Raw genomic sequence first — 20916 nt, 5'->3', positions numbered from 1 at the left:
AGCACAATTTTCTTCATCACAGACTGCACAGCAATGATTTACATATTATTCACGAAATGGCTGTCCAATAAATCAGCATTGCTCAAACTATAACTCATCGAGTAAATTGCTTAGGCTTAACAGTTTTGCATTTGTATCCGCTCCCCTGTAGCGAAAACAGGAATAATTTTCCAGTTGGATTAATGTGTTGCTCATCTCATGGGTTTGTGCTTTGCGATACTCTATGGCGATCATAGCAAGTCAAATCAGTCTGCTCTGTGATGTTACAGAAGTGACCCTAAATTCATTACTTTTGCACAAATTTAACAGCGCTCAGTTGTCAGGCCTTTGGGGCATATGTAATTCAGAATGTTCATCACAATCGTCGCTTCTCATGGATGGAATAAATATATTTGCATACAATAAATGTCATTTAAGATATTGTATTCCTCACGATGAATGAAAATTCTTTAACAATGTTTCTTTCAAATTGCTTTTAAAATTAATCTGTTTCTTAATGAAATAAAAAAGCTTCACTAAATTGAATGTTTCATAAATCGAGCTATTAGCACATATATTTAAATCAAATTTTTAAGTTAATATGTTGTTGTTGTTCCTGATAACACTTGAATAATATGTCCCAACGAATTAAACCAGGAGGGCTTTAGGAATTAAATCAGGAAGAAGCTCCTCTTGGTTGTTTTTAGTTTGTATAAAAAATGTTTTAGATGTAACGAATTGGATATTTTTAGGAATTAAAACGGCATACTTATTTTTAATTATTTTTATGACTTTAATTCCGATTTTTTTTATGAAATTATCAAGGTAATAAATGTTTTTTTTTTGGAATTCTAACCATTCAAACTAAAGTTTATGTTAATATCAAATGTGTTATAGAGATGCTATAGACTTTATAAATTGGCTCATTTTGAGATTTAAAATTGCAAGGGTTACTTTAATTGTTTTTATGAAACTGTAGTTTCTGAGTTTGCTTTTTTCTTATAAAAAAATGAAGAATTTAATGGTATTTAATATTTTATAAAACTTTAATCATTTAAACTTCTGTTTAAATCGAATGCTTCAGTTAATATAAAAGATGTTATAGATTGGTTGCTTTTAAGAAAAAACCAATGTAGCTCCCTTTAATAGTTGTAACTCTCTTTTTACTTCCGAATGCTACTTAAAATTAAATGCTTATGTTCATTGATTAATTTAAAATTAAAATATGTTTTGTTATTATAGATGCTTAAAATTTTCAACCTTCAATTTTTAACACTTTATTATAAAGGTTAAAATTTACCTAGTACAGTAATAGCTAATAAAACAGTTTGAGATTTTTTATTGCACATATCCATTTCCTGAATTCTTTAGCTACAAAATAATAGAAATAATAAGTGCCCTACAATATGTTCATAAGCCAACAATCCTCTAAAATGAGTTAGTCTTTATTTAGTAAAAATTAGGTAATAAATAATGTCGATAAGTAATTTGATTTTCCGTCTTAATGAAGAGTATTTGTCTTTTTTTAAACGTGTTTTATAATAGGTCGTTTTTTAAGCGATTTCCTTAACAGATTTATGTTATTAAAAGCTATTTTTATGTTGTTTACTTGCTGTTTTAAAGACTTATTATCTATAAATAGCATGTTGCTATATTAGAGAGTATTTTTAAATACCTACTTTGTTAAAACATAAAGCAACAGTTTGAAGAAAAAATTTCGCAACCGAAAAAGAAATTGCTTATATATTGCCTGAAGCTTTCCAATTGCCTCTTTCAAGGGTTTTGTAAATTAAAATTCATGACACAAAGTCGTCTAATTTTAACTGTAGAATTATTTCTTTACTTTTTTACTAACAAGACATTTTAGTGCATTTCAGTTTTTTTTTTAAATTTTTGGTGATGCAATAACAGCAAGCAAGTTTGAATTTATAAAAAATGCGTTCCAAATGTGCACGTAATCTTGTCTAAGTAAAAGAGCTAAGTACTATTAGAAATTAAGAGAACATTTCACACTAAATCTCAACAGCAGTGTAAATCTGGTGGTAATATTACTATTCATGAAAAAACATTAAAAAATAAGTAAATTTTAAATAGCAGTAAAATTGAAATAAAAACGTTTTACTAGTTAGTTTCCAAACCTTGAACTCTGAACTGTAATTAAGGATATAAATATTTTCTATGGCAAAACTAAACAACGCAGAGATGTAGTTAGTGCATTTTGAGTTAAGTCCATAAAATTAAAGCAAAAATAAATTCTTATACTCTTTCTTAAACACTCTAAATAATGATTTTTATTCTGTTATTATTGCCAAAAATCTAATGTCTATATCGATCTTCATCTAGGCAGAGTTTTCTTTTTTTAAAAATATCATTCTACAGCTATCAGTAGCTGCGTTTTGTTTAATGGGGTCATTTACGATAAGCTACGTCTATTCTGACGCGTTTTTACCTCTTAATACTTGGGAAAAGGGTTGTCTTGCTTCCAGTGACCGGGCGATCGTCGAATCAATAAATATTGGATTTTTGGAGAAGGAACGTGTTTTCCGTATAGAATTTATGCGTAATGTGACATTCTACGTGACTGACGGTTTATTTTCGTATTCTTATTCCGTATTGATCAATTCTTAACAATAAATTTTGCAAATTCTAAGCTTCTAAGGACATGACTTTGTAATGAAATTTTAAAAAATGAAGCTGAATTCCCCAAAATTAAGTAAAGTGTATTAATTTATATTGAATCAAATTAGATTTTATCTTCACTGATAAGTACAGTAAGTAATTTAATAACATCAAATCAAAAATTGCAATACTTAAAGAATTTAAAAACCTACATTTTGTTTAACAAAAATCACAGTATAACTTTAAGGAATCATATTTTTAAATATCCAACTCCATTATATGATTGTATACAAAATTCTATTATACAAATGATTGCAATACTTTAAACTTTAATGAATAATATTTTTAAATATTTGAGGTTATTATATGAGTGTTCACATACTACTACTGCACTGAAGGTAATACTTAACTTAAAGAATAATATTTCCAAATTTCTGATGACCTTATACGAGTACAATTCTTATAATAGCATGAGATTAACAATTGTATTTACAATGATCTATGAACTACACAAATTATTAATTTAAATTCAAAATTTAAAGAAAATATAAAATGTCGTCGGTTTGTAGGATTTTTAACTAAAAAACCTTAAAAACTAAAAGAGAAAGAAAGAAACATTAACATAAAACTGACGAATGCTGGGAGTGTCAATAACAATTTTTGTAAGAAAAATCATAAAAACTGTTAATTAAAAAAATATTGAATATTATCTCAAAATTAAATAAAAGTTTACACTTACTTTCGATTTTAAAACAAGCCTTTTTTTTAAAAGATTTGGTAAGTGATTATGCTATTTCTGCATCTATTCATTTGAAATTCGTTGACTTATTTCCTTGAAAAAGTATTGCGTTTTTGAGTTTATTCATAATTTTAAATGAGTCAGTCAAGAATAAGTTATTTAATTGGATTGGCTAATCCATCCGAGTAGTATCTTCACATGCTACAAGACCCTTGACATTATGAAGAGTTCATGTGACTCACACGTTAGCATTTATTAAAATGAAATCAGAACCTATTAAATTATTTAAAAAAGTGAACATAGGGCTCCAAGAACACATCTCTTTACACTTACCTGCTACATTGCCTCTTTCAAAGTCTTGAGGGAAGGTCTGTGCGGGAACCCAGTATGAAGCTTTCCTAGACCTTCAAATTTTTGCTTTCATAATGATGAATTTCCCTGTTCAATGAAATGAAATATCACCACATAAATAATAGTTAAATACTGTATATTTTGGATTTATTTACTAGAATTATATTTTTTTAACCAAAAATGTCTTTACCATATTTAGAATAGTTTTAAAAAATTTTTTTCTCCGTGTACATTATTAGTTGAAAATACTATAGTTATATATGTACTTTCAAAGCATACTAATTTTTGTTATAGCACTTACATAAATATAACTTGTACGTCAATATTTATTGAAAAAAATTGAAGCATACGTAGAACTAAATTTTATTGAGTATTTTTATAATGGTTTTAGAGCAGGGTTATAATTATAGCCAATCAAAACTGTTGTGTTCAATTGCTATGCAATTGCTATACTATATTAATTGCAAGCAAATTCAGTTAAAATCTTCTGACTTGTAATTTTTTTTAAATCTTTACTTTGATGTTACAAATTTCTGAAGAATAAACTCATAGTTGTACCGATAAGATATTTCTTAACTATAAGTAGTATAAAAAAGGACACTTTTTCACTTAATTCTAATAAATGTTGTTCTCAATAAAAAAACACGTAATTTTCATTCTTTTACATTAAATCACGTTTTTGAAGTATATCAAATTATTCTTTTGATGATGTGCCAGAACTTAATGGATCAACTTCCCCTTGATAATAAATAGATACTGTAGAATATATATCCTTTTTATTTTCAGGAAGAAAAAAAAATTTCTATTAAAGGTTTTTGGCGAGTATCAAATTAGCTAACTGTTAGGAATGTGGCTAGATTATTAAATTTTTTATAAACTACAAAAGCTTTTAATCAGGCAGAAAGATTTCGTTTTTGGTTCTAGAAGTCTATTTATAACGATTTTTTCCGTCTCAGGTTTTACTGGAAAACTTTGATTGAAGAGTCAAAATAATGTAATTAAAGTATTATTTGTGTTTAAAAAAAATGAACTTTTTTCATAGTAAATCGGAATACTTTTAGTTTTATGCGACGATTTTTAACCACTAGTCATGGTAAATATCGTTGATAGTTTAACACCTATAAAAATTAATTCTTTTACTTTTACCAACGTAAACTGAATTCAGTTTTACTAGGAATTATGAGTTTTAATGAAATTATCACCTAAGCTAATCCCAATTACGTATTGTTATCTAAATAAAATTACCTTAACTAGAATGCGATAGAATCCCCTTAAAAAAATTTTTTATCAAAATCAACAGATACAATTTTTTTACAAAATCGAAAAAATCAAAATTAGAAGTGAAAAAATTTGCCGGAAAAGGAAACAAATTATGAGAAAAAGAATAGAAAAAGTAACTAAATTCAACCTATTTTAGAGAAAAATGTTCTATGTTTAAATTAATACTTTTTCCAACGGCAATTACTTCATGGCTTCTCAAATCGTCATTCAAAACAATTTTTCGGTAAAAAAGTCTTGCAAATTGTTTGATCAAAATCATGCACAAAACACACATTATTTTATTCAGAAAAATAATGCAAAATATGAAATGGAAAAGGTAAAGGGGTAAATGGAAATGGGTAATGGTTAAAAATGAAACTGAAAAAATAAAGAGAAATAAAAAAAGAGCCTTGAGCTTAATTACTACACATGCATTTTTAATTGGTTGGAAGCCATTAAAACAAGAAAAAAAGGCATTAAAGTTAGTTACTAGGAAACAAAACGAGAAATAACGCCAACTAATGTTCTAACAAACTTTCTTATAATTACACTTCTGTTAAGGCGCAATCTGCTAGATTACAGAAATAAAATGTCGTTAAGGCTTTGATGTTCTGAGTTCATGCCCTTAGAAATACGTTAAGAAAAATGAGATTTATTTACCATCTCACGTGTAAGGAAACCTGGAGATATACTCGTCAATAGCTTTTTTATTGTTATTATTATTATTGTTGTTGCTATTTATTTTTAGGTTTTGAAACTACATATAAGTTTAATTTTGTCTATTTCAAAGTAGTCAATTAAACATTAAGTATTAAAAACTGCAATTTTTAACCTTCAATACATTTCCCAGTTCTGATCATCTCTCAGACGATGGACAAGCAAGTGCTGTTGACCGTCGATGGTTTCTTTTATTTAAACATCTTTTTATCTTTGATCATAAATCTTAATATGCGCTTTAAAAATATGAAACAATAAAATAAAATTAAATAAAAAAAATACGAAAAATATTTTTTGAGTAACGAAAAACTCTTTCGAGAAATCATTAAAAAGTTGCTGGTGCTTTCATGCGGCTTAAAAGTGTATTCGCCTGACCATATTAATGGCGGGGAGGGGGCGAAATCTCTACGAATTTTTACTAAATTTGAATTTTTACAAAAATATATAAAAGTAAAGTGAAATATGCAATATACATATATATATATANAATATATTTATTGGGTCCCCAAAATACAGTTGCAGTGAGGTTTCTCTGTGTGTGTGTGTGTATATATATATATATATATACACACACACAAATATAACTAAATTTATCCTACGATTACTTTATCAAAAGAAGATAGACATTGATATTCATGTAAAAATCGAAATGGTAAATGGTAACTAACGTAAAAACTACAAATAATAATGATGATAGTGATAAACATTTTAAGAATTTTCTCGATTTTAATACAATAATCAGGAGTCTCTAGTTTTTTTTTTCTTTTTTTTTTAAATTTTGTACATTAGTCCTACGAAGCAACAATATTGCAGATTTGCAGATATTTTCTCTAGATTGAAAAAATTAACTCATATCTAAATATGTAAGATTTAAATATTAAGACACCAAAAAGCTCAGAAATTTTTATCGAAGTGCGTTGGTAATGATTTTGGTGAAATTAAGAATATGGTTTTATAATATGTGACTAAAATTATTTAATGGGATAAGACTCAATAATTTTATCATGATATATTAGATATCATGATAAAATTATTAAAATTAGATATCATGATAAAAATTTTATCATGATATTCATGATATATTAAAATCAAATATTTCATTGCATTTATTTTACAATTTTGTATTTTATGCTAAATGTGAGGTAATAAGAACTATAATTTATAAAACCATAATTTTTGGTAAGCCAATACCATGTAAACAAAAATATCACTAAATGAATTAAATACCATATATTTTTTTTATTAACCAGAATTTCGCTGTTTTTTTCTTTTTTGTTTACTAGAAATGTCATTACCATACAGTGTAGTAGTTTTACCAAAACATTTATTTCCGTGTAACAGTCTTGTGCATTGTATGCTACAAAAATAAATCAGAAACTTAGTTTTTTTGACAAAATTGAAGGAAACATAATTTATGATTAAACTAATCTCTTTTTTAATCACGACTTCTTACATGCAATACTAATTTTAGTTTTTCACGGAGAAAAAATTAATTGCGTCTCCATGCATTAGACGTAAATGTGATAAATTTATTTACTAATATGCTGAGAATCTTGCTCGACCTTTAATAGAAAAAGAGGCTTTCTATAACTAATTGCCCTTAAGTATCCCGAAATTTAAGGAGAAGATAAGACTGCTGATTAATCATAATACAGTGTAAGTCAAGATAAATTAATATTGCTGATCATTAATATTCCTTACAGGATTTAATCTCATACTGCGTATCTAAACAAAGATAATAAGTAAGGATAGCTTAAGTTGCAATTTAGTCAAAAGATAAGGTTTATAATTATTCAAGATTATGAAAATTCATTAAAACAGCTTCCTAACCTATACTAATAAATACTACTAGATTTAAACAGGCTTTAAAACGCATAAATATTTTATAATTAATTTCAGCGTAAAATATAATAATAATACCTTTTGTCTCTGAATTTTTTTTTAAACTGACACATTTAATTTTCATATATCCTTATAGTTTAATGTATTACTAAAATCCGTGTTATAAAAAAATTAAAAAAATTATACTGATTAGAGATGAATAATTAATATTTAAGTGAGAAAGAAATTAACAGGTTACCGAATCAATTGTTAGGGAAATGGATTGAAAAGCATCAAAACCAATTTGATTGCCTGCGGAAACTTATAATGTTTCCTTAGACACTTAAGCACGCTAGATGGTTTTAGAAATTATTTATATGGAAGGCTATTTTTTGTAGAAATATTTAAAAATACAATTTTCTTGAAATTTAAGTTTAGGATTTAGAATTATTTAGATTGCATCTAATATTGTACTTCGATTTTATTAGTACTTAGATTGTACGTAGATTGTGTTAATCTTAGATTGTACTGGAAGTGACTTTCTAAAACAAACATCATTTAGGGGCCCTTACATAACAAAGCGCACGCTTGCTTACCGAAATTGGCAGATTAGTTAATTTGAAGTTCGGTCATTCGAGTCAACGAAAAAGGTCTAGCTTGATATAGACATTTTGTTTCAGGTTATGATTTAAGAACAATTTAAATTCTCCTATTATAAATTCGATTTTATTTGATTGATTCGATTTTATTCGGCATATTTGATTCGATTATAGTCTTTTTAAAAGAATTTTTTGATCTCAATAGGTAAAATGAAAAAACATTGAGAAAAAAAACGGACCACCCTGAATAAGTTATGATTTCAGGATGGGGTCATCAAGTTCAAGGACTCAATTGAACTCAAATATGATAATTAATAAATTGCAGACAATATTTTAAGTTACTGATTCAGTCACAAAACATACTTTCTTTGAATGAACATACCTTTTTTTCTGATTCAGATTTCTCGGATTCAGATTTCTTACTCCTAAAATATTGGGGGTAGAAACAATCTGGGAAATATGGTCCCAATAGTTTGCTCAGGAGAGCACTCCAAAGTTTGGACCCCTTAATGTTAATTTTACTTTTTGCGTATTTCGCCACATCTCGAGCCCTTTTTAAGCGAATTAAAAAAAAAATTGCACACAATTATAAAATTCGTTTAACCAAATATAATTCTATTCAAAAAATAACTTTTAGTACATATTTATTATTTTTATAGTTTTATTTAGTGACTGTCACAATAATTTTAAATTCTAGGGGAATTTTTTTTTACATGATTTTAAATAATCTACTTTTTAAGGGGACCATTAAACATTAAGGGATCAGAACTTTGAATGGCCCTCCTGACCAAAGTATAGGGACCATATTTCCCAGATTGCGGTTATCCTCTATATTTTGGGGATGAGAAATCCGAATCTGTTGAGAAAAAGGTATGTTTATTTAGAGAAAGTAAATTTTTGTCTGATTTCATATTTTCAAATATCATCTGCATTACTTAATTTATTATAGCTCACACCCTCGAACCATTAAGATTGATTTCTAGAATGTGAAGATGCAATCATTAGACCAAAAGTTATCCAGGGTGGCTATTTTTTTTCGGTGCACTGCACAACACACACAGAAAAATGAGAAGAAAATAGTAACGTAACCATTAGTCTGCAACGTTTAGGTTTTATAATTTTTTACTGAATATTTACTGTAACATTGAGTTCTGTTTTCAGAAAAGTTTAGACAATGTAACAATATACTAACTGAACTTAATTTGTGGAAATACGTTATGTCTCTATTTAATATTTTTTTAACAAAAATTCATCTGCGTTTGGAACTTACGAGTCTTATTAACATGACTTGGGGACTATATGTGTTGTAAGATTTTAATAATGATGAATAATTATTATTAAATTATCAAAAGAGGGAGAAAGTTATAGTACGATCTAAAACTGCCAATATACATCAAAAAAAGAAAATTAAGTTTATTTGCAAATGAATTTCTTAAAGGAGACTTTTCCCTCACGTATAATATTTGTTTGATTGTTCTATTCTTCAGTCAAAAAAAAAATCTGATAAAATGGCTTGAGTTATTTTTCAACCTGATAAAAAGATTTAGCTTTTTTCTTCTAGAAACTGAATTAGCTTTTTGTTCATCATTTTACAGATTCCTTTTACAGATATTCTTAAATTTATAAAAATACTTCATAAAAATATTAAACTCTTAAATTTATAAAAATACTTCATAAAAATATTAAACTCTTAAATTTATAAAAGTACTTCATAAAAATATTAAACTCTTAAATTTATAAAAATACTTCATAAAAATATTAAACTCTTAAATTTATGAAAATGCTTCATGAAAATATTATCATTATAACTAAGAATCGTATAACACTTTCGCTTCGTCATCATCACCGTATTGACTACTCTGCAAAATATATTTTTTAACGCTTACAAAAAATAAATCAAAAGCATTTCTCGAATCAATTATCAAAAATTTTAAACCAAAAATATTGGAATTTTAATCAGAGTGGAATCGAATACATTGGAAGCCGTTGGCTAATTCAATCTTGGATCTTAGGTGTTGTTGTTAAAAATGCTATTATTTTCTAATTACTATTACTCTAAGAAAATATATTTCAACTTAGGAATAAAGATTGTGTGACAATAAGAAGTAATAATTGCCTTAATTTTATTTGCTTAATTTTATTTGTATAATTTTATTTATTTATTTTTATTTGTTTAAAATCCGCAACAACAACCTTATATTATATGAAAGTTCAAATTTGAAAGGGGTTTTTTCGAGTCTTTCGTAATTTGTAAAAATTATGTTAAGATTTATGTTTGGCAACTTCTAATTTCTTCGTATAAATTTTTTTTAAACTTTTATTTATTAATTTTTTTATTACTTTTAACATCAAGCTAAGCACAAGCTAGCTAAAACAAAGATCTCAAAAGAAAAATTCATTTTTCTCCAGAAAGGCAAATTTTTGCCAATACTTGATTCGTGAGTTCCTTGGTCTTCTGAATTCAATTCAATGAGTTCCTTTCGATTCAATGAGTTCTTTTGTCTTCTGATTGGGTTCAAAATTACAAGGCTACGGTGTTGAACATCAGTAGTCGTAAACCAAAAATTAGGTCGGCAGTTCAGCGACAGTTACAAAATAAAATAAAACTTTCAGCTCATCTTATTTATCTATTTTAGGTTGCATACATTTTTTTTCTCTACTCAATTACCACTATCCAAAACGCCTTTCAACTTTTTTTCCTTTTGCAGTAATAAAAAACACTTTTTTATCATAAGCAAGACATGACAAAAGCTAAAAAGTCCTATTATGAACCTGCCGAAGAACTAGGAACTATCATTTATTAAGCTGTCAGTCCATCAATTTATTTCTCGTAATTGATTTCTTTGTCAACTGATGTCACACCAATCGGAGAAGAAATTCCCCATTTATTACTGTTGATAATAGAAGCGGTCCTGTATCTATTTTCCAAGCACAAATGGTATTGAATAAAAAGTATTCCAGCTATTTCTTTAAAAATAAAAATCCATACATAGTCAATACGAAACTTAAATTGAAAACTCATGTGTTGTTATACAGTCATTAAAAATAGGCACATCAATGCTGTAATTTAATACTTGTTGAAAAAGTTTTAATGTGAAAATTTAAATTTATAAATTTTCCTTTATTATTTAAACTAGTGGTGAAATCTATACATACCATACAGGTGTAATCCATGCAATATATCGTAATCCATATATAGTCAATACGAAAATAATATTCAGAATTCTTGAGATGCGATTCAGTCTTAAAAAATAGACAGATTAATGCCGTAATTTAATAATTGTTGAAAAAGTTTAAATTTAAATACATAAAAATTTTATTTAATATTTAAACAAAGGGTGTGTTCTGAATAATTTCTAATAAATCAAATTTAAATATATATTTTAACATTTTATCAATCAAGAACTATTCAATCGCTTACGTTCATATTTTGGATTTGTTTATTTGGTCTCAAACTTTCAACCTATCTTCTAATAAAACTATTCGTACCATACTATCCTGATAGATTTCGATTATTGTCCCTACATTTTGAAGGCCAAAAATCGAAATCCATTCTTATAGAAAATACGTTTTTGTGTCCGATTTTGTTACTTAAACTATCAATCATACTAATTAGCCCATTTGAGTTAAGTCTCGCAAATCATTAAAATTTCCTCTTATGTGCTTGATAATAATCCAATCAGCAAATCAAAAGTTACTAAGAAGTCCCCCGTTTTCTTCATGTTGCGCACTGCACAGCAATTTGTTACTGGCGTTATAAAAGTAACACAATACCCAGATGTATTATTTAAATGAACTACATGAACAAATAATAAATATATTTGATGGGAGGCATGTAATTTTTAAGTACACATAAATTACACTAATGAAATAACGTTCTTCTAATTAAAAATAATGTTTAGAAACCAAATCAAACGGTTCTATTACTTCAAATATAAACTATTACTTTTCTTTGATTTTCTTTATTATAAAGAAATATGATTACTAGTTGAGTTTTGCTTACAATTAAATATCTGAATTCTGGCTTACAATATACTGAACTCAATTTGTTAAAATACTGGGTTTTCCATTAACAGATTTGCAATTACTTAGTTCAAAGCAATAACATTTGAAATGGCAAAACTACTAATGTTCCTTCATAAATAGTTTGAACAATTCAAAGCAGTTAATTATCTGTTTTGACTGAGCTTATTGTATTCTTACTTTAAATTTAATTACGAAAACAATAATGATCAAAATCGTCTAATTAAATTCCAAAGACGTTATCTATTAAACATCGCCCACGATAGTAAGACCATGTATTATTCGCATTAGATTGATTATTTTGAGAATAAGTGCACAATAATTTAACGTATTCAACTGAAATTAGAATTTTCTTTAGGCCATTGTATTCGAAATTAAGTAAGTTTATATCTTATTTTCGATGTTATTTTATAATACAACATTTATTGATACTCCGATAAACAAAGAGTAACGGCACTTATTTCGTTTGCTTCAATATATTTTAGAGAAATATTTTCGATTGTACTTCCTTTTTAATTTCTTAACTTTACCAGCATTTGGAATTAAATTTCCACACCTAACATTTAATGGAACAAAGGGGTTAGCTTTAGCCCCACTTGCTGTATTTTTTTAACAATTCAGATAGCTTGCTCATTAGATCTTAAAGCATTTATGGTATAAAGTACTGACACTTTGGATGCCGGTTCTATACAGGGTGGTCCTAAAATATATGTCAAAAATGCTAAGGTAGGTAGAGGGGACCTAAATAAGCATATTTCTTATAGGATTGTGTGTGCGGTAATGCCGCCTTGAGCCGGTAGGGAATCAAATTTTCTTTTGTCTTTACTTGTCTTTTCAGTTTCCTTTGATTCATACTGCGTTACAAGCTAGTGCTTTAATGTGCCATTACCCCACACACATTCCTATCCGAAATATGCTTATTTATGTCCCCTCTACCTACGTTTACATTTTTGACATGTATTTTAGGACCACCCTGTATACCGTGAAATCCATTTTTACTGTAACATTTTACTTAGCAAAGGATTTGATATACCGTAATTGTTACAGTATTATCAACTATAAAGTCAGTGAAACACTGATATTAGATATTACGGTATAAAATTTTACAGCAAAAATGGATTTTACAATAAAATGGATATTACACATGATGCATCTAAGGTCCTAGTACTTTTTATCGTAAATTGATATGGGTTATTTAAGAGGCGCAGTAATGTTTAAAAAATATGCAACATTAACATTTATTGGGACTTTTACTTTTTGTTCATTTCATCATTTTTTACCTAATTTATGCACATTTCATTCCTTATTCCTTTATTTATATACATTTCATATACATCATTATTTGAGTTTTATACATTTCCATACTATTTGAAAATAACATTTGAAACAATTCATAAAATTTCCCTAAGTAAAGAAATATACATAAATTTTCAGCGTTTGAAGACTAAACAGTTTAAGTTCATTCTTTCACGAACTCTTAAAAAAAATAAAACAAAAATTTTTATTGTGTTATTGAGAAATCTCATTAAACTTAATTAGTATTAAAATAGCTGAGGTGTAAAACATTCTCCTCCCAATGAGGTGAAACGAATTCCGCCTCCGACTCGCACCGACCACAATGCTGACGTAAAATATATCCTCAGTAGTAGACGAATCATTGTTTAGAGTTCCCTTGCCGTCAGACTAGCCGTGGCAACTTTTCGTGGTTTTCCTTGGCATGTAACGCAATTTGAGTTAGTTCCATGAAAAAGTACTCAACTAAGGCAAAATTTTCTCCTAATACTTGATGCAGGAGTTCCCTTGTCTTTTGAATTGGGTTCAAAATTGTAAGGCCGCGGAGTGGAAAATTGGCGGTCGTAAACACAAAATTGGGTCGGCAGTTTAACGAAGGTTATAAAATAAAATACTATATTGATGCTTGTATATGTCGTTTATATTGATTTAAATTATTTTGTATTTTCAAGTGCGCTTTATATCTTAGCATATTTATTACCTGCTGTGCGTAGATTGAATTGAACACGTGGATGTAATCATCTGTAACAATTTTTCTTGTTTAGTTTCTTTTCCACTTTTTTAAATCCCTGCGTAAGGAAATTTAAAGTAGAGTTACAATTGCTTTGATTTTTTGTATGATTATTCAAAAGATACAATACATTGTCAACATCCTCATTCAACCAACACCTCCTAGTAGTAGGAAGGCCTCAGCACGGATCAATTTAGTAGTCCGATGTGACGAAGTTAACTGCGCAGTAGATGAAAAATAAGAAAGATGTCATTTCGTTAGGGGTACTAAGCTGCGCAGTGGCTGAAAATACAAAATATGTCATTACGTTTGGACTACTAAAGGATATTTATGGTAACCCGTGCAGAGGCCTACTCCTTTCTAGGAGGTGTTGATTCAACACACATTTAAATTAAATTAAGAAAATATGTCTCAAACGGTTAAAAAAATTATTTATAATTATTATTTATATTATTTATAAATTATTTACGTTACATATTTAAATTATTTATTAAAATTATTTACCGTTTTTTTTTCTTCTTTTTGTAGCTATAATTAGCATCACTGAAACGTCGTTAAGGAACGCGAAAATGTTTCAAATAATATTAAACGCGAATAATGAAGATGTGAAAATATGCCACTGATTCTTCAGATGTCAAAAAGCAAACACTAAACTAAATTACAAGAAAGAATCAGTATCATATTTAATTTGCTTAACTTAGATTTCAAATCGTAATTTATTCTTAAATGGTTATTTTAATATTATATGGTTTATGCTATTTCACACTTCCAACTTAAATTCAAACTCAGATGTGACATTAATTAGATGATACTTAGATGCGCCATCCTCTTTACAATTCCACTATAACTGAATTCTTGTTTCCAAAGATTGGCCGCATTGTTCTAGCAAGTCATGTGACACATTGGATCTGTTTAACTGCAAACCCGCTTCAAATATCTTCCACCTTTGAGAGTTTATCTTTTCACGGTTTACGGGTGTTAATAGTTTAATGATTGATCTTTCAATTTAATCAAGTCATAATTTACGCGTGATTCGATATTTTAAATATTTATTTCATAAAATTAAACTACAATACAAAAGTAAAAATTCTTAAAGAATAATACAATACAATTGAATACAATACAAGTGATACAATACAAGTGAATTCACCGTAGCTAAATTATGGCATTTGTCGATTCAGAAGCCAATCTTGTTTGACTTACTCGCGTAACGTCGCTTACAGGTATAGAATTAAATCTGATTTAAAACACATGATTAGGTACTTCTCTTCTTCTCGAATTGCAAGTACCCAATTCAACGATTTTAACAAACTTGGGGAATATTCCTACGGAATGTGGTTTGATCTTGATCGTTCTACTTAAAATGCACCATTCCAATTTTCAATGTCTAAATGTGTCCCGCAGTGGACTGATCGTTAAGACACGGTTCCCCAAAGTCAAGCATCACTGGCTGCTGTTAGTGTGCGGGTGGGTGACTACTTGGATCAATCTTCGTAGGAACCGAGGGTCTGCGGTATTGGTCCTCGTTAAACTGTTCTATCGTAAAGTGCTCGACTTCACTTGCAGGTTGTCGGGCTACCAAAGCGGGGGTGCCATCCCTTCTGCAGAGGATCAAAATTGCGATGGTATGTCTTCGGATCATCCTCAGAGATGTTTCCTAGACCGTCGCCAATAGCCCATTATGTAGCTCTAGTGCGACGTTAATGAACTACAACAACAATAACAATGTCTAAATGCATATTTTATATAAATTTTTATTTTGAGGAAAAGTACTGTCGGTGTAATGCTGGAAAATATTTTGTAATAAATTAAAAGTTTGTTTTCAAAACATTTGAAATATCCACAAAATAGTTTATATATAACAAAAATGGAAGAAATGAATAGCTTCACTTTTCTGCTTAGGTGAAAACCGATTAAACCTTTAAATTTATTTTCGAACGGCATCGCCAGAACAATTTGGAACAGTCTCCAAAAGATCCGTGTTGGGAAACTGAACCTTTGATTAAATTATCTCAATTTATACTACTCCATGCATATTTCCCCCAGAACTATTCACCAGTCTACGGAGCTCAACCATTTGCTCTAACTCGTACAATACACGAGACACAGAAACAAGATTTTTAATATAAAGATTTCGCTTTAGAAAAGATTACACTGATCTACCAAACCGGGTGCCCCGTTTAATTTGGAACTCGTTCGTATAGTATGTTACCTGAAACACATTGTACGAATGTTTAAGTTTTATAGTTTATGTTTCGTTTCCAATTATTTTGTACTATATCTTATTAAATCATAAAAACATAACATGGTTTTAAGAAATCTAAGTATTTTAAAATAAAATTTCCAAAATATTTCATATTCTATGCCTAATTATTATTTTTCCAACACAGCAATTATTGAGGAAATTTTGTGTTTAAGTCAGTTAGATTTTGTTAAAAACTATGGAAATTCAGGTTTTTGCAGAATAGGAATAATATAGTTTTCAACTCCAGAGAGCAGTACTCCAGAAGAGGCATCATGACAATACATAAGTTTGAAATTTGATATTAGATATAGGGATTGGTTAATCAGAAATCACATTTTTGTTTTTGAAAATAACATTTTTCAACTCAAACGATAGTTGTTTTTTAAAAAAAAAATTACGAAATATTTCCAATTCTAATCAATGTAAAACCTTATAATGCGAAAACTGTGGAATCGAAAGGGGAGAGACCCCCGCTAGCGCACGTCCTTATAGTTCGAAATCAAGAAGTATAGTGGTAATTAGAAGTAAGAAAATATATCACCAAACATGAGTAAAAAAGTTTTAATGTGGTAAGTGATAGCCATTGAGTATTGTCATAATTATTTTCTTAGCTAAGAACACGTTAGTTGTGGGAAGTTAATAACGATTACTTTATGAACTCAAAACATTACAGCGACCATGAGTTCATGAATTTTATGCAGATTCTTAAGCAGTTGTATAAAGACAATCTAATGATAGAATTAGCTTAATCTCGAACACATTGTCACCGAGAAAAATATTTAGAAAATTATATAAATTGAAATAAGAATTAATATAAATGAAATATTAAATTATTTTTCGAATTATAGGAAATATGTCAGATCTGTATTGGCATGAAAACATCAAAAGAACATTTCGCTCATTTGGTGAAACAATGACGTAACTGATAGTTTCTCTATCAGTTATGTCATTGCTTTACCAAATGAGCGATATAGTAAATGTGTGCTTTGGTAAGATTTAAATGGTTCTTGATACAAAAATAGGAAGCTTTTTGCTTTGTAGCTGAAACTTATTAAACCCTAATATCGTCCAAACTTGCTGCAACCATAGTATGGAGCTTTTTTGAGCCATTTTAGCGTAATTTTCGAACTTGATAACACCGCACAATGATTCAATTCCAATACACGAAAACACGGTTCAATTCAACACTTTATTAGTTTTAAAGAAAATATACACGCTATTGTAGTTAAAGGTACCGACATCGTGGTTCAGCATTAAATTAAATTTTCTAAAAGTGTGAAAGTGTCTTTCTCAATTGAAAAAAATAAATAATCATAATTATTTTACGAAAGTGAATGCTTAAATTAGCGTCAAAATAATATCATTTAAAATAATTCAATATTTATAGCCTATTTTTATTTTGTATTCGAAAAATATTTTTTTATACAATCTTTCTCAATCTATTTCAGGTTTCTTTTTTCCAAATTCCAAAAATAGACTTGGAGAGGTATCTTTTGTGTGAGAAAAGTGATCATAGAAAGTGACAGCAAATATTTTTCACAGGAGGAGATCACAGGACGATTTTTAGGGATTCCGTTCACAGAAAAATGTCAACACTCAATCCTGGTCTCACATTTCCTGGAGGAATGAGTTCTTGGTTCCGAGGGCACTTTCAGGAATGAGAAAAGCTATTTTTAGGAAAAAAACTGTCACTCAGGAACTCGAAGAAAAAAAACACTTTCTCCTGAAATGTCACTCTTAAAATGATGGATTTTATCCATACAGAATAAGAGCCTCTGTCGCAAGGGCAATAACTTCATAAAAAGAACACTTTACGGCAAGGGATTTTGTGCGGGGATCGAATTCTTTATCCGTATCAATAAAGAACAACAAATCTTTTTGGGTGGAACTTTTTGTTTGAGGTTAAATTGATTTGCCAAGACTTTAATTTTCGTAAGTTATACAATATTTTCAAAGGAACTAATCATGTACTTTTTATCTTAAGCTTGAACCGAAGCCAACAATCATTTTTATTTTATTCACATCAAATCGAAACTTTACTTAATCCTGACATCTCAATTTGGTAATTTATAATTTGATTTCGAATTATTGTGAAGTGAAATAATAGCATTTCCTATGAAAAAGTGTCTTTTTTAAAGTAATAAAAAAAACCTTTATCAAAAATAAATTTGGTTCGAGAATGCTATGCTGTTCTGAATATTTCTGTGAACAAAAATGGTGGTTTCAAGAAAACATTCTGAATGCAACACAACTAATTTGAAAAAATCCAAGTAGGGAATACGTCTTATTATTTTTCTTATTGGAATGAAACCATAAAACTGAACTGAGAAGATAATTGAACGAATTGTGTTTAAAGAGCTGCAAAATTTAATTAAATCTAATGAACCAATCCAAGTTCTGTACATTATAATATTGAAAGAAATCAATTTAATTTTTTCCGCTTACAAAAGAAAACGAACGTAAACGAAAACTCTATTATCAGTGAATGTAATAATTTCCTTAGAAAAAACCAGAAGAAAAGTTTTTTTTCTGTGATTGAAGATTATTTTCTGGAACTACAACTTGACCAAATATAATCAGATAAGATGCCACTAAAAATAATATTACATTAGGAAGATTTTTTTAGTCACAATAAAATCTTGGAATTCAATTGAAGAAAGGTTTTTTTTTCTTCCTATTTTAAAGTTTAAGAAGCTCCATACGGCAATCTTAATAAACAAAAGTGATATTGATTTCTGATTGTGTCTACAAGAACACAAAAGCAAATCCCAATAAAGTGAAGCAACACGGAACAAAGAAACGATGTTTCGAACATATAAAAAAGCAAAAGAGAAAAGGACCTTGACGTAATAGCTACGTCATTTCTTAGAGGATGACTTATTCTCCAATCGGTTTCAACGAAAGCACCACGGCTATGACGTATTTGTCAAGCCCTCCTTCGATTGGTCCCATAGGGAGATTTAATAGATCATTGTTATATGGAGGTAGATTCCCGCCAGTGAGGCCTACAGGTATGTTATTTTTGTATTTTATTCAAAAATAAAAGAAGTGCATTAAGGGAATAACATTAGATAGAAGGAATTTGATGAAAGAGAGAATTCATTCTTAACTTCGAATACTTAGGCTACTTCATTCCGCAAGTAAAAATAGAATAAAATAGATTCACTAAAAAGGCCACTTTTGGAATAGTGTTATATAAAGAAAAAAATTAATTTAATATAATTGAATTATCAATTACTATATAGTTGGTATTTAGACTACTTGTTCACGTAAATTATCACTGCTAAAACACTAACTGGAGAAACACAACTGATGTGACAAAAAGGGTGCCCACTTTCTCGGGGTGTTATAAAAGCTCTAAAAATTTTAGCGCGTAATTTTTAATAATTCGCAACTGTTTTTCCTTCATGTTCATAAGTTATCTAATCAAAACAGTTTAAATGTTTTCTTTGTTATAATGAAGGTATAAATGAACTGCTTCCCAAATTTTGAGTGCTTCTTCGCATAAGGGGGGAAATCTGTGTATTCCATCTTTCACGCCCTCACCATCTTGCAGAATTAAATGATAAATGTGAGTTTGCAGGAATGCGTTCTAAATCGATTGCAGTAAAAGCCGCAATTCAGGAAAAGCGGGAGAAGACTGGATCCAAAATATCAGTTTTTAGGAAATAAATATGGGATCTTCAAGCAGCAAAAGGGACCAAATAAAGATATTTTGACATGCGTGGTAATTATAAACTTAGTTCTCAATCTACATTGAGTACGAACTGATAAGCAGGCGTCGATGAAACTTGGTATCTATGGCATATGGACAATAGGAAAATTTAATTTGCAATAATAGAAATTTTAAATTCGTATAAAAAACACAAATTAGAAACGTAAGCCTTTACTTTATCATGCGTACATTAAATGTCCATTCCCTTTTTACCAAACGCAAATTAAAAACGCGATATGGAGAGTGTAGCCTGCATACGTATTATGGTTTCTTGAGCAACATGGCATAGCATGTCATGTTGCTGAAGGCAAACATAAAGGCCAGCATAATAACATAACACTTACATGCATGAAGGCAATCATGATACTTTTTAATTCCGTTTAATTTAAGAGCCTCATCCACCCTCTTCCTTGCACTAGTTTCCCAGTCTCTTCGAATTGAGAACTCACTTTTCTTCCTCTTTCTTCTCTTATGCCATGGTGCAAAGTGATTTTACGCCAATGACACAAATCATATTTTTATTGCGCCAAGCAGAGACACCTTCTTCTCATACAAGAAGATAGCCATCTTGAATATGAGCCTTCTTATTTTAAAATTCTTTTTCTCATGCTATACCATACATAACAAGTTTCAACGGCATTCGTCCCCCAGAAAGGCCACTATGACGATCAAAACAGGTAAGTTTGATCTCAATCTATGATTGGAAATTCGGCCGAGTCACAGCTAATACTTTAAAATTCTATATTGTTTTTAAATAACAGCTTCAAGTGCGTTTCGCTGAAAGGAAAGTGTTGATACTAAAGAGATTTCTCAAATTCTTACATT

General features: G+C 28.9%; 1 protein-coding gene across 2 annotated transcripts in view; it reads left to right on the top strand.

The window, feature by feature from the left end:
* LOC107455647 (uncharacterized) overlaps nt 1-20916 on the top strand; it is an 84779-nt gene that overhangs the window by 25128 nt on the left and 38735 nt on the right. The window contains exon 2 of one of the 2 annotated variants that reach the window (XM_016073289.3): nt 17825-19387. In XM_016073289.3, the coding sequence (XP_015928775.1) occupies nt 19249-19387 (139 nt within the window). In that variant the 5' untranslated portion in view covers nt 17825-19248. Of the gene's footprint in view, nt 1-17824; nt 19388-20651; nt 20769-20916 lie in introns of those variants that run through there. The other variant, XM_071180057.1, reaches the window with a different exon arrangement.

The sequence above is a fragment of the Parasteatoda tepidariorum genome, chromosome 4 (genome assembly GCF_043381705.1).
Source record: "Parasteatoda tepidariorum isolate YZ-2023 chromosome 4, CAS_Ptep_4.0, whole genome shotgun sequence".
NCBI lineage: Eukaryota > Metazoa > Arthropoda > Arachnida > Araneae > Theridiidae > Parasteatoda > Parasteatoda tepidariorum.
This window is presented reverse-complemented; position numbering and strand designations above follow the sequence as displayed.